Source organism: Coloeus monedula, assembly GCF_965178545.1.
Source record: "Coloeus monedula genome assembly, chromosome: 4".
NCBI lineage: Eukaryota > Metazoa > Chordata > Aves > Passeriformes > Corvidae > Coloeus > Coloeus monedula.
Window position 1 is genome coordinate 5,468,755 of NC_138784.1, and position 15,163 is coordinate 5,483,917.

The 15,163-nt window shown below is 38.4% G+C and overlaps 1 protein-coding gene across 1 annotated transcript in view; it reads left to right on the top strand.

Annotated features, from left to right (window-relative positions):
* The window catches only part of PIK3C2G (phosphatidylinositol-4-phosphate 3-kinase catalytic subunit type 2 gamma), a gene marked incomplete at both ends in the record, with an annotated part of 181,569 nt that overhangs the window by 102,609 nt on the left and 63,797 nt on the right, over positions 1 to 15,163 (top strand). The window contains 6 exons of the mRNA XM_082280629.1: positions 2,727 to 2,907; positions 4,484 to 4,591; positions 6,817 to 6,909; positions 9,065 to 9,194; positions 11,183 to 11,319; positions 13,366 to 13,535. Coding sequence (XP_082136755.1) covers positions 2,727 to 2,907; positions 4,484 to 4,591; positions 6,817 to 6,909; positions 9,065 to 9,194; positions 11,183 to 11,319; positions 13,366 to 13,535 — 819 coding nt within the window. The remainder of the gene's footprint in view (positions 1 to 2,726; positions 2,908 to 4,483; positions 4,592 to 6,816; positions 6,910 to 9,064; positions 9,195 to 11,182; positions 11,320 to 13,365; positions 13,536 to 15,163) is intronic.

Below are 15,163 nucleotides of genomic sequence, written 5' to 3' on the forward strand. Positions count from 1 at the left end.
TGGGCTCAAGAACCACACGTGAGAGGACTCAGACTCCATATACCCTGTGTCCTCATGTACACCTTATGCATAAGCTCTCTGAATCTGGCCCATAATCCTTTCTCAGGCTGAAAAGAAATCGTTATATCGTATGTGTATATAAGCTTATTTCCTGTGAACACTCAGCCACAAGGATAATCAAAAAATGGATCTTCTAAGTTGATCTGTTTTATGCAGGGAGTAGCTCTGTTTAAAATAGTAAACCATTTTGGTTTTGCTATTTTGCTTCCTGTATGTGAAATCCTAAGCCTTTCATTTTAGGGAAATAAAAGCTGGTTTAATGTTCTCTATATCCGAGAGGATTAAAGGGAGATCTCAAGCATGAAGAGGTAGCCTTTATGGATTCCCTAAATGTGTACTATTAAAAATGGAGTAGGTGAATGAATATGATTTAGATGCTCAGGAGCTGATTCCAATGCAAGCCTCAGTGCAGGCAAGGCTCTGCACCAGCATTAGATGTCCAGTTCAAGATAGATATCACAGTGGTAGCTGCCTTTTCTTAGGTGCGCTTGTATTTGCAGGACAAAAGTGAGCAAGTTCATCCTGACTGTGTGTCAAGGAAAATGCAAACTGTTTGGCTGGACTGAGGGTGAGCTGGGCTTTTCTTTGATAGACTAAATTCCTGCCCATACCAATTTGGACAGTGATGCTTTTATTTAGAAGATAATCACCAAGCCTCTTCCTGACTTGCTGTTGAAGTGGACTGAGTATGTTTTTATTTTAGACGGCCTTGTTTGCCTACAGCTGAGATAAAAGGCCACTGCAGAGTGTGTTGCAGTGCCCTAGACACAGGCCATTTTAGGCAGCACAGGGAATCTGAGACATCTGCATGGGAGTGGCACACATGACATGTTGCCTCTAGTGGACCCATGCCCTTCCAAGGCAGCAGCTGGAGGAAGTGGATCTCCTAAGATATCTAGAATGGTATGAGGTATTGACATTTAAGCAGATGAATCCCATCCTGTGGACTCTTGGACTTACTCTGATCAAAATATGAAAGAATTTGTTTGTCCACTGCCGTGTATGCATGTGCTCTCAGCCTTCCTCCATTTGTGAAGGGCTCAGGATAAGAACACAGCAGCCTCTGTGTGCTGAGCTTTGCCTTCCACCAGGCATTGCAATGACAACTTGTATTTCCTTCAGATCCAAAGAGTAATTATTTGTTTTTACTAGTCCACAGGGGAAAAAAAGTTATTTCAGACTCCTCCAGAGAGTGTTGATGATAAACTTCTCATATCGCTTCCCTTTCATGTCGAGGCATTTCTGATAGAAACACCACTCATTCTTTAAAGATTTTCAAATCCTCAGATGTTCCGAGGTTTTGTGTAACTGGAAAGGCTTTTCAGAAAGCAGTAGGTGATATTGTTCTGCCTTGAATTACATAGGAAAAGAGGACCTAGAAGAATCATTGTCTTATAAAAGATGTCAAGAATCCCTCATCACCAAAAGAGGCATGTGCTGCAGTAGCAATGCTGCAATGCCTTATATATGATTTGAAGGAGTTGAAGTGTCTATAAGAATTACAGTTTTTCACCTTTAAGTATCAGTACTTCAAATAATTTCTTGTTCTTGTTTTTTGTTATGTGACGTATTCTTATGTGACTGATTCATTCACGTGGTGAGCCTTGAACGTCAAGAGCTTCTCTGATTTCTGTCCTGTGAAAAGTAGCATTATTTGTTAGGCTGGGGAAACTGCATTAAGATTCAGACTTTTATAAGGAATTTAAGGTTTGAGATGTTCTTAAGAATGAAGTTGTGAGGGGAAAGTTCATACAAAAGCAAAGAGCAGTTCATCAGTCTTTCAGGCAAAGGGATATCCCAGGTGATGGGCAGGATGTTAACAACAACACAGAGCTGGTGATTCTGTCTACACTTAAAAAAATAAACAAAGCTGTGTACAAAACCTCTGGCACACATAAGGAAAAAATTTCCCAATGATCAATTTGATTAACTAAAAAAACCCCTCTACACTCCCCAGCTTTCCTGACCCAAATAAATGTGTAATTAGAGAAGACTGCATGGTGATTATTATTAAAAAGAGTATGGGTTTGGTTTTATTTCTGATTTTTATGTTGGCAGTAACTCCAGTTCCAAAGCTTTTGCAGGCTTCAGAAGAACTAAAAGCTGAGTTTTGCTTTAGAGCAACACTTACCAATAAAGAAAGAAATAAAATGGGCTCACTTCACTCTTTTTAGTGGTATAGCCAATTTCAGAAATGTCTCCTCAGCTTAAAATAGTGAAAATTTCTAGAATTGAAGATACATCTGAGACTAAAACAGTCTTTAAATGCACCTCCTAGCTGAAAGATTTGCTTGCTTGTATAAATGTACTGACAGGAGAAAAAAAATATTTAGGGATATATATTTAACACTGGACTTCAAAAATGCAACTTCTTTTCACTTTATAAACTCTCTTGCAGAAATAAGGAGCAATACAGGCATTGCACTACATATGACAATAAGAAATGACAGTGTTCTGTTTATTCAACATGTTTGGAATCTCATTTGTTATCAAATGGGGCTTGAGTCTGATTGCCTACAAGCAATAACATTTTTTTTTCATTCTCTGCTGCCCAAAGTGACCAAATGTAGATTAGCCTGGAGTCCATTTATTATTCCTGATATAACTGATATAAAATAAAATTCAGTTTTAGATACACTGATGTTTTTTTCCCCTCCTTCCTTCAGGCTGTTGAAGAATGCACAGAATGAAGTTCATTTCAGAATGTGGTATAAGAAACTACTGGCTGCTCTCCAATTCTGTGCTGGACAAGCCCTGAACAATGAGTTTTCTAAGGAAGAAAAGCTCGTCAGAATTCTGGAAGACATTGCCACAAAAGTGAAAGCTGCCAGTGATCCAAAAAGAAAGGTTTGTTAAAAAATACTGCCCCTTCCATCTAAGTTTCTTAGGGTATTTTATTTTTTCTAAGGTAACACCTCTTTCCTTTAATACCCTTTCCATAAATAAACCAAAGATTTAACTAAACTTTATAAACATTCTTCTGCTCTGAGAGCAGGTAACACACAGATGTTTAATGGGACGACTCTCATCACTAATACTCATGAGGTCTGCAGAGCTTTTAAGCCATTTAAATTCCTTCATCAGTGGTTTCTCAAGTGGACTTGGAGGTGGCCAGAAGTAATGGCAACAAAGCTGATTATGATTTCACTGAGAGAAATGCTCACATTCAGCAGCTCCTCCCAAAATATTTGACTCCTGTAGAGCTGCAGTATTTCCTGAAAGCTTTACTAAGAGTTGTTCTTGGCAGGCTGGACACATCCTCATTTCTTAACAAAGACAACCAGAGTGGAATGTAGTTAATATCTCAAATACAGCACTCAGCAATGAACATTGAACACATATCTGAAGAGATTCCTCCCTGGCAGTAGAAATTTGCAGTTGTCTTCTCCAGTAGGTACAGCTTTTATACTGCACAGGTACATTTCTATTTCAGAACTGTTAATTTTCCAGGACAGCTGCTGTTACTTACCTGATGTGTAAAACTGCTTCTTGTTGAAATCTCAGCAAGGCAGAGCAGAAAGCCAACTAAAAATATATTTGCACTGCTGGTTATCACGAACAATATCATGAATCTTTCTGCCTTGTTAAGGATTCAAAGATTTTCAAAGGGTTTCTCAGAAAACTCTCAGTGCTGATACTGAGAGCAGCAAAGCAAACATGGGAGTAAAAAGACAAAAATATTTGCAAAAGGAAAATCCATGTAAAGAAAAAGAAATAGTAGTAATACATTATACATTACTGATGCATAATTCAGATTTTAGAGATTAATCTCAAGGCTGCAGTTACTATGATACTGAGAATCTCCCAAACCTTGCAGCTAACACAGTTAGGCAAGGGAAATCACAGTGCTGAGGCAATAAGCAACAAATAGGGAAGTTGTCAGGCAAGGCAAAAAACCCCCTGAGATACAGCAGAGCAATACAAGGCTAATCAACCCCTAATGAAGGGTATTGAATCATAGAATCACAGAATGGTTTGGGTTGGAATGGACCTTAAAAATCATCTAGTTCCACCTCCATGCCATGAGCAGGGACACCTTCCAATAGATCAGATTGCCCCATCAAGTCTGGTTTCACAGCTAGAGGTTTTTTCTAACATCCAATCTAAACCTACCCTCCCTCAGTCTGAAGCCATCCCCCCCTGTCTTGTCACTCCATGCCCTTGGAAACAGTCACTTTCCATCTGAACCCACAGGGCATATGAGCTGGTAGCACATCTAGGCAGAAAAAGCATCACTGTGGAGTGATTAGTGACTGTACAGTTCTTAATTTAGTACCTCAGTGTGACCCCACTAGCTGTTTCAAGGTCACACGGATGCTACCGGCTCCGGAAATTGCATTGCTTGTTTAAAGTACAGAAAGACAGTAAAAAAAAAGGTGCTTTTGTGTTCTTTCATGCTGCCATGATGATTCACGTGCTGCAGGAGGTGTTAAACATGGAGCTCAGCAGCCTCCAGCAGTTCTTCCAGGAGGTGAAGGTCTGCCATCTCCCCCTGAACCCCGCGCTTGTTGTCCAAGGCATAGAGGCAGATGTAAGTGTGAACAGTTACATTTTTAATTTTGGGTTTGGTTTTTAGTATAAAGAGGAGATGGAGTGGATACCTTCATTGACCGGGAATGATCGTAGTGATATCGAGCATAGGTCATCTGGTCAGCTTACACCCAGAATAATCCCCTTTAAAGCTTTGTTTGAGGCAGAGGTGACAGGGTGGGTGGAGTGGGTGCTGCATGTAAATCACACCAACCAGAGGTTTCAAACTCTGAGCAGCCCATTCCCAGCTCGGCTGCCCTGCCGTGGTGGTGGGATTGGCAAAGGCACCTGGAAGCTGAGACCTGGCTCCACCAGGTAGCCCTTGGTGACAGGATTTTTACCCATCCTCTCTCTCCCATGTCAGGTATGGCAGCAGCTGAAAGTCTAGAGCCAGCTGTCTGTTTGCTGAGCTGAGACTCGGGGTGTGACTGAGAATTGCTAAAATACCAAATATTCACACTAGCTTACCTGTATCTACGACCCCTGTTAAAAATGACTTAAGGATAAAGGGAACAGCAATGCTCTTCACTGTTACTTGCCTTGACTTTGACCACAATACTAAGGTTCACTTATTCGTTGTTCAAAAATATTTTCATAAACAACATAATGCCAGGAATGAGCTGTTTCATCTCTGGAGAAGGAAAATCTATCCATCATGAAGGAAAAACCAAACATGAACAGCCATATATATTACCAGTTATAGCTGCCTAATTACAGCAATTTGTGCTCTGTTTTTGTTCTCTGGCTCATTATCCATAGTGGACCTGATTCTAAGAGGTGGTGATCCCTTCAATTGCCTCTGACCTGTGTTTCTCCTAGTAATTGCTATTCAGCCTTGATCTGGCTGAGAACAGAGGTCTTCCAGCACCCCACAGAGTTGGGAAAATTGTGTGTGATACAAGTCAGAAGGATTTGAAGCCTGCTGCTTCTCCCTGCTTTCAGGCTTTTGGCAATAATGACTAATGGAAAGGTATCTCACCGTAAAGTTGTGCTATTTATACTGCACCAGCTTGGCTGGACAGACACAAAAATGTTTAAATGTAATATCTGAAGAGGGACTTTTTTCATTTTTCTTGTATCATCATAGGACATTATCTTTCTATAAATACATGTAGTTTCTTGATTGAGCTGTACGTCAGTATAATCATGCAAATTAGAACTTTGAAGTGCTTATAATTACCTAAATTTAATTCATTTTGGTGTCATCTATTGATTTTACCAATAGCAAGCCCTGCTCTCAGCTCTATCAGAGTCGCATTATCTCACAGGAGTCTTTCAAGCACTCACTGAGACATTTCAATTGGCAAAATTCCATGGGGGGTCAGGATCTCGTCGCTGATAATGGCTCTGGCCCATCTCAGAGGTCTGGGCTGGCTGAGACAATATTTGCACGCTTGTGCCATGCTTTGAGGTGTTAAGATGAAAAGCAGCAGACAGCTGTGTCTGGTGGTGGTGGAGCTCAAATTAGCCTCGCTTACACTCTGCCCTGTAAGGCCAGCAGCAGCTCTTGTGGGGTGCTCATTATTTCCAGAAACCAAACCTTTAATTTACCGTTGTCTTTTGCTGGTGCTGAGGGGTTTCCCCGCCACCCTCCTTGGATGTTTTTAATGAGGATAATAACACCACCCAAAACTCTCACAGGATTTGCAGTGCTTGGCTCATTAATGCTCTTTGAACCCCTTTGAGATCTTCAGGTGGAAGGAGCTGTAGAGCATGAAAGTCAGAGTTTGTGTTTAATTAAGATAAATTCTACATAAAATAGAGCATGATTTTCAAAATTGCCTGTATCCTCAGCCAGAGTGAGGTCATCAAAGAGATTGGCAGGTTCCTGACTGGGCATGGCTGGTTTTTTTCCAGATAATAATAGGACCAAAAGCTTTTCAATGCTTTAAGACTCATTAGATCAGTCTTATATAATTCAGCCACTCACTTCCAGCCAAAGCTTATCGTTGATAGGCCTGGGTGAAAATGAAAAACACTTAGCATCTAAAATATTATCTGTTCCTATGGTCTGATATTTCAGTGAAGCAGATTGTCTGGAGAAAAGAATTTCTTATTTTTCAGACCCAGTGAAACAGTCAATAATATCAAGAATAATTTATTTTTGTTGCCACTGCCACTGAGCAGTGTTTAAAGCTGGAATCCTTTTCAGAAGTATTGTACTGGCCTGGTGTTTTGTATATGTGACACTGTTGTTCTTCTGTCTCATCCTTCTTTCCCCTGCAGTCATGTTCTTATTTTACATCCAATGCTTTTCCATTAAAAATCTCCTTCATCAATGTGAATGCTCCAAGTGGAAACATCAATGTTATTTTTAAGGTATGTTCTTCCTCTAATCCTCAGGGCTTTTGGTATGGAAAATGATGATTTAAAATTCACCTAATTTATGTTTTAAACCTCGAGTCTGAGAATAGTTGATTTGGCTCTGCTGCTTGTTTACCCCTATTATTTTTGACACTAGAACTTTTAATGAATTATGTTGAGACAATACACTGAAGTGTCACCTTTTTGATCAACAGAGAATCAAACAACTTATGGCAGGTTTTTTTTTCCTTAGTGAAGACAACCAAACTGGAATATAAAGTTCATATTTTAAACCTAGTTTATTAACGACATTGAAGTCAGAGGGCAAGTCACAGAGAAGAGATAGTTCAGAATGACTGAACCCTTCAGCTTTATCCATAAAAATCAAAATACTGGAGTGTTAGAGGCTCCATTTGCCACACAGACCTAATGCTGCCCCTATCAGCCAGCGTGGGGGAATGGGCTGAGGAAGATGGAGGTGGAGGAGAGAGCAGAGGAGCTCTGTCTCATTGGAGGAACTGACTCAAAAATAAACTCTGCTTTATTTTGCAGTTGTCACCTAGAAAAGCTTCAGAGTTCAGAACAATCCATCCACAAAAGACAATACATGCATTTTAAAGTTAGTTCTCTTTCAAAAGATCAAAAGTCTTCCCTAAAAGTGGATATTGGTTTTAAAGAATACAAGTTTATAAAATGGCTGATGGATGCAAAATAGTTGGTTGCCAATGGCATTCTTAGATCTTTTGCAGAATCATTTTCCAAATGAGAAATCTAAAAAATTGATGTAAATAAATTAAAAAAAAAAAAAAATAGATTCTGTGCTGTCTTAAATTAAATTGCCCTTTAGAGCAGCTGTGACTCTCAGAAATAGAAGTATGCTTTCCAGGCCTGCTAAGGGGAGAAATTAGCAATTTTTTCTGAACATTTAGAAACCTGGTTCATATGCTGTTTCATCTGAGAATCAGTGCTAAATAGTAGGTTCCTACCTACTTCAGCAAATACCTGCTCATGGGGCTTTTAAACAATTGTGTTGTTTCTACTCAGACAATATTTTTCCTACCTAGCAATGTTCAGCAATCAACTCATCGTCCAGTTGCTGTAGAGTTATTACAGCTGCTGTCACCTTCTCCTGTCAGCAAAACATTGTGTTAAAATACCTTTTATTTGTACTAGAGTTGTATTGCTTATTCATGACAGATAACTCATACATTAGTGATAAGCACAATAAATGATAAGGGTATCTTACTAAATTTCTTCTGACTGTATATGTGAGGGAAGGTAAGTAGAGAGAATAAGATTTTTTTGCAATTTTAGGTACTAAGAAGAATTAATTGGAGTCAAGATTACCTTTCGATGAGAGAAAAATAGATTCAGATATTTTGTCTATTTAAGATGAGTTTATGTCTCCTCAAGTACTCATTTCCTGGCAGTAAGTGTCTGTAGATTGGAATGCTTGTATAAAAAGAATGTGATGAAAGAATAAAGCACTTAAAATACATGTAAAAGTTATATATTTTACATGCAGTGGGATGGGGGGAAACAAAAAATCAGGGCTGTTGTTTTCACAGGCCATTTACTCAGCCATGGTTGAAAATAATCTCTTCATTAATTCTTGTGGCTACAATTAAAGCCCCATTTCACTGAGATTATTGTTTGACTAACTCCATGGGGAGAGGGTCATCACTGCATCACTGCTTGGAACTGAAAATGAATCATGTTATGGATAAAATGTAAATTTGTGATAAAATTCCCTTGCAAATACCAAGTTGTGAGGCTTAAGGTTGGACAAACACCGTCATTTGTGAAAAGGGATCTAGCATTAGGTAGACTTTAAAATGTAAATTTAAAATGTAAAATTAGGATCCTATCTCCGGGTTAAATTTTCAAACTCTAATAATTACATAGGAATAATAAGCAGAAGGGCTGCAGTTAAGCAGGGATCATTTGTTACCATCTCAGTGGCTGCCCAAATTGTTCCTGTCTGTGTGTGCCATCTACTCTGTCCTCTTCTGACACAGAAAGGTAAGTAGGAACTTTGAAGGCAAACAAGACATAGTTACTGTGAAATGAATGTAGCTGTTTTGGTGGGCAAAAAAGTCCCAGTTAAATAGGACATTATTTCTGTCTGGTATTGAAGGAGAAAGCTGAATTTCATGTGCAATTTTCACAGATGGGTGATGATCTACGTCAAGATATGTTGGTTCTGCAAATTATTCGAGTGATGGACAGCATTTGGCTCCAAGAAGGACTGGATATGCAAATGATCATTTATAGGTGTTTATCTACAGGGAAAGGACAAGGTTAGTCTCAAATTATGAAAGGAACTTGTATCACATTATTCATATTTCATGTAAACAGTGGTATATAAAATTTATTTATTCTGCCTCCCTAGAACTCATTGGATTTTGTAGCAACTTAGGCTAGAATTTTCCAAAAGCCTCAACACTGGCAGCTTGCAAAACATTCATCAATTCACATATCAAAAAGAGGGCTTTGGAGAAAATTGGCCATAGCTACTGAAGTTTTAATCCAGTGTGGTCCTGCATAGATGCTTAAATGAGCCTAGATGCATGTGGCTACAGAAAGTACCTGCAGACAAGTGATGACAGCTTTGTGCTGTTGATTTTGAAATATTATTCTTGTGATTTATGTTGCTTAGGGCAGGCCTGACTCATCTGAAAGCTCCATTTCTCTCTTTTATGGTTGTTACAGCAGAGCTGTAGCAGGGATACCAATTGCTTGCAATAGAAATCTGCTGACAGCAGTAAGCTGGCTATATTTCCCTGACCAAATCTTCTACTGGAAATAATCCTAGCTCAAATAGAAGGCTGATGTATCCAGATTACCTGCTGTACAAAAGCTATTAAAATACAAAAATAAAAAGAAAATCATTGCTTTCTGAGCCACAAAGTGAACATGAGAGAGGAGGAATGATCTAAAGGAACTAAGAGAAAGTATAGATGAGTTCAGGCGCAAGGCATGTGGTTGTGGTGACCTGGAAAAAACTCCTCCCTTCTTTGCAGGGATGGAAGTCAAAGCTTGAAAGCTTCTGCTTCAAAGGCAGATAAGACAAGAATACTATTTCTGGATGTGACATTATATATAGACTCTTTCATATACTAACGCTTAATTTGGTGTTTGCCAAGAGAGATACAGGGATCATCTGCAAATAATATTCTCTCCCTGACAGTCTCCTCCTTTCAGCATCATAGCAGCAAAAGCCTCTCAGTGGTTCACAGTTTTTCCAGATGTCTTTCCCTATGATCACTGTTAATATAATTAATTTACAGTTAATAATTCAGGATAAAGGACCAAGTGACATGCCTTTGGTCACATAGGACACATACTTAGGGAGATTTGGGTACACAGGCTTTCCAAGTCCTAGGCCACACTTTCCACACAAGGGGGGTAGGAGATGGTAATTTCATGGCCATGCAAACACAGAAATCACTTTTCACAGCAATTCAGTGAAAACTGAATAAAGCACTGGTAGAATTCCTCTTTCCAGGCATGGTGAAGTAGAGGAGCCTGTCACCAAGTAAAAGTCTTAGAGAAAGTCCTCCCTGTCATGCAGAGTAGCAGGGTGATGTGCCAGGGGACCACACATGGGGACAGGCACAGAAGGCTGGAAAGCCAGGTCTCAGTACCAAAAAAAGGAATTAAGTGCATGCAGTAGAGACAGAGGATTCAAGTGAAGCATTGCAGAGTGCTTGGCTTCTCTCTGCACTTCAGAGTCTCAGTGCACGACATGCTAGATCAGACTAATTCCTGCTATCCAGTACCCTTTCTCCAAGCTCTGATCAGCAGCACATACTGCAGAATAATTTCTGCACCTTTCTAGGCAATAAATACATATGAAACAACTTTATATATGATAGTAAATATCTGATCCTACTTTTTCATTTTTTTTAGTTTTGTACATATTGTACCCACTTTGAATCTTGTTAAATTGTTCACCTTGTTGGTACTTTGAGGCAGTTATATCCACAATATTGTTATTGATGATTTTATTTCTCCTTCACAGAACTGCCCCTTTCCACTCAGTGCCCTTTAATTCTAATTTCCACAGAGCAAGAGTAAAACAATACTGATTTATGTTTTCTGTTGCATTCATTATGTATAATATAATATATAATAATATATTTATAATATATATAGTTATAAGCTTTTAGCTGTGTATTTTTTTTTTCTGCATGGAATGATCAAACAACAGGCAATATGCATTGATTGTCTCACTATGTTTTTAAAGTTGAGGATTTCTCATACAAACTCTTTTCCATCTGATTAGGACTGGTGCAGATGGTACCAGATGCTACCACACTAGCGAAGATCCACAGGGAGTCTGGACTGATAGGACCACTGAAAGAAAACACAATTAAGAAATGGTTTCGCCATCACCATCCTCTTGAATCAAGTTACCAAGAGGTAACATCATAATGAAGCTTATTACACGTTTCATGCTATGCCATGGGGAAATAAAAGAACCAAATTACAGTAGGCAGCAAAAACGAGTGGCTCAGACATGAGACAAACAAGTCACATGCAGAGAAACCAGGGAATCCACTTAAACCCCACTCTCTTTCTAAGGAAATGCTGCTTTTTATCAGGTGCATGGTATTACGTTTTCTATAAAAATGTGTCATAGAGATGTTTTGAAATTTAGTAATAAAGTGCAGAGAAATTGAAATAGAAATTGTCTTGAACTCAGAAAAAAAATTATTTTTTAGGTCAGCTCTTTAAATTCTTTATTTTATATGAACCATATAAAGTCTTGGCAGATGTCCTGTGTTTGGGGATGAAATGCCAATACCCACCGTTTCAGAAAGCTGTTTTATCAGAAATAAATGCAGAAGATCTTGCTTTTCATACCACATGTTCTCATGGGATCCCATGCAAGGCATCTAAAAAAATTTATGAAACTAGATGTTATGCATGAGCCAAATAATTGGAAATTTTATTTATGGAAGGTTTTCCAAGGAAATCTTTCTATCAGTTCCATGTTGGGTGAGCTTGTTTTGAGGCCCCTGAAAAATTTTTCAATTTTTGTGTTTCTGGGACAATTTTTATAATCCTTTTCCCATGCAAATGATAAATTAGTGGCCAAAATTTTAAAATTAAAGGAGTGCTTTGAGTGTTTACCACTCTGAGAATGAAATGCTTTTATAGCAGTTTGTTGGTAGATGTGTAGTATAACTATGTTTGGTAAACTTTAGTAATTTTGTCATTATTCCACAGGCATTTTTTCTTCCACATTTTGAGTAAGAATACTTGAATTCCTCATATATCATTTGGTTCAATTAAACAGGACCAATCTGTGTAGAATGGTTCTTTTAAAAGTTTGTGTGTTCGCAGTTCTATGGTAGAAGGGTAGACAACATTTCAATGCAAAAGTGAGGTACTGCTAATTATTGATTGAAAACTCAATTTCTTGCTGCTGCTGCTCTTTGTAAAAAGTACCATTAATGTGGAACAATTTAAAACCAATTCCTACCCAATTTCTTCCAATTTTTGAAGTATATAAAATGCAGTCAGATCTGATTACATAGGGTATGCATACAATTACTCCTATGCATTTCCTTTGTGCTTGCTAGTGAATGAACCTTTCTCTTTTTTCACTCCTCCATAATTTTTTACTCATACAGTACTGGATCTAAGGTGCTTAGAAAACTGGTGCAGAACAAGCTTTAACATCCTCATTTTACAGTTGGGTGAACAAAATCACTGCAAGCTTAAGTGTTTTACCCAAGGTTCTCAAAGTGGGTGAGTACACAGTTAGACATAAAATTCAGCCAACTCTTGTGCTGTGGCCTAAGTCTGCACAGTGCTGCCATGCCATTGCAGGTGGCATCCTGCATCTGCAGGGAATTCCTGAGAGCCTAAATAATCATTTGCCTTGGCTAATGTAGGTTTTGGCCAAAAAACATTAGGATCCAGATTCTGTTTGGGTTTCTGTGTTACATTGTACACATTGTGATTTAGATTCATGGGGCATGGACTGAGTTCTGGAGAAAAAAAATCCGTGTAGGTACAGAACGGTGCAGTGAATGTAAAACCACCTCCATCCTTTACAAGGCAAAGGGTTAAATTTGTGGATTGTCAAATAATTTCCTAGCAGTTGTTTGTGAAATATGCATGCAGAACATTGAACAGAAAATGCCAGCTTCCTGCCTGTTTTTCTTAGGCTCATTTCACCTTAAAGTTTTCTGTTGACTTCCAGGTATCTTTGGAACACAAGCTCAAAACCTCATGCATAAAATTGCTCTCACACTGTAACTTTGAAAAGTTTGAGTGCCATTCTTACACCATTCCTACTCAGACCTGTCTCATGAATCTCTTTTCAATATTACCTGTTAAAATTTTGCCAACAAGCACAGCATTTGTAGAGCTACTTTTCACTATGATTATTTTTATTAGCATCACAAACAAATACATCTGGATATTTCATGTAAGTGCTTTTGTTTTACTCACTAGGCAGTAAGGAATTTCTTTTACTCCTGTGCTGGCTGGTGTGTTGTTACCTTCATCCTGGGAGTCTGTGATCGACACAGTGACAACATAATGCTGACAAAAGCTGGACACATGTTCCACATAGATTTTGGAAAATTTTTGGGTCATGCACAGATGTTTGGAAGCATAAGAAGGTTGGTATCTATAGTAACACACACAATAGACTTCAAAGCACTGTTCTGAAATTTCACAGCTTTATCAACTCCCATAAAAAAAAATACAAATGAGATTATGCTTTTTTTTTCTTCCTGTATTTTCCAAAACTTATTTTTGTTGTTTCTAGAAACTTCTAAAAAAATGTAGGAAGGACTGGAAAAGGAATTAAAAGATGAGGAATTAAAAGTTGGAGATCCCTTTTCAGTGTAAAAGAAAAATGTAAATCCTTGTTTGGTCAGGAATTTGAATGATGCAGTTCAGTAGTGACCAGAATAGAAGACTGGCCTATGCCAGAAGAATTCTGATGTCCGTTGCCCTTTTTTTCCTAGCAGAGGAGGCTTCCTAAAATGGATCCAAATCCATATATCTATCTAATTGACAACTTTTTTTCCATATTCAGAGAAGGAACCAAATTTTCCAAATAGACATGGAGAATAATTAAATTATGCCTCTGTGGGTAAATTTGCAAACCTTTTCATTATCTTTTGAAGTTCCACATCAAACTACACTGAGCTAGGGGTTGTTTTGCAAATATCTGATTTACCTTTGCATGTGTGATGCAACTATGCCATGATAAGAATAAATAAAAGAGAGTGGTCATGTATCCAAGTTCCTAATGTGAACATACCCTGAAGGAATGAATTGAAATGGAATAAGGATAGGATAATGCCAGTATGTCCAAAACACAAAGGAGCTGTTATAGCAGAGTAAAGAATGGATGAATGATCCCTTTTAGTGACAAGATGAGTAGATGTCTTTCCTCTATGTTTCCTAATAATTTCCAGAACAAGTATCAGAATTAAGTTTGAGCTAATTTTCTTCTTTTTTTCTTTTTATTTTTTTTGGTGGGGTTTTTTTGTTTGTTTGTTTGTTTGTTTGTTGGTTTGGTTTGGTTTGTTTTTTTTGTTAAGCTGGCCTTTGCCTGCTCTAGACTACCTCAGTGTGTTAGACAGACATAACAGCATGGGAGCATTGACACGAGGGAAGCTGATGAGGATAATAAGTACTTCTAAGTCAGGCAGTCAAAAGATTTAGTTGCAGCACTTAGAATTATCATCCATCATTCAAGATATGCACCCTTAATCCTACTTATTTGCTGTGGAAAGAATAAAGCAGAACAGAGTAATAAAAACATACTCATGCATGCTCCTTGTCAAGTGCTGCATCCTTCTCTACAGCAAAGCTCCTATTGGAACCTAGCAGGAACTTCCTTGAGTAGCAATTTTACATAAGCAAAGAATTAGCTAGTTGAGTGAACAACTGGATGAAGCAAATATAAGAGGGGACACAGCAAACAAATTTAAGTAATGTAGTGGCAGTAATAGATATTAATGTTACTGTTTTACAGCTCGGTTATACTACACCTTCTTATTAAGTCCATGGAAACTTAAAATATAGTCACTTCCAAAACCAGCAGCCTCTTCTCCTGTTTCTCAATGCAGCATGTTGCTTTTAAACTGCAGACTAAAATCACACCTTTAGGACCTCCATTCATGGGCTGCCCTCATGATTCCTTAGGAAAATTGAGTCTCCCACCTCAGAGCAGGTTGCAAACACCATGGGGTAATCATTGGTTTCCTCAAGCTCCATGCAGCTGAGCAGACAC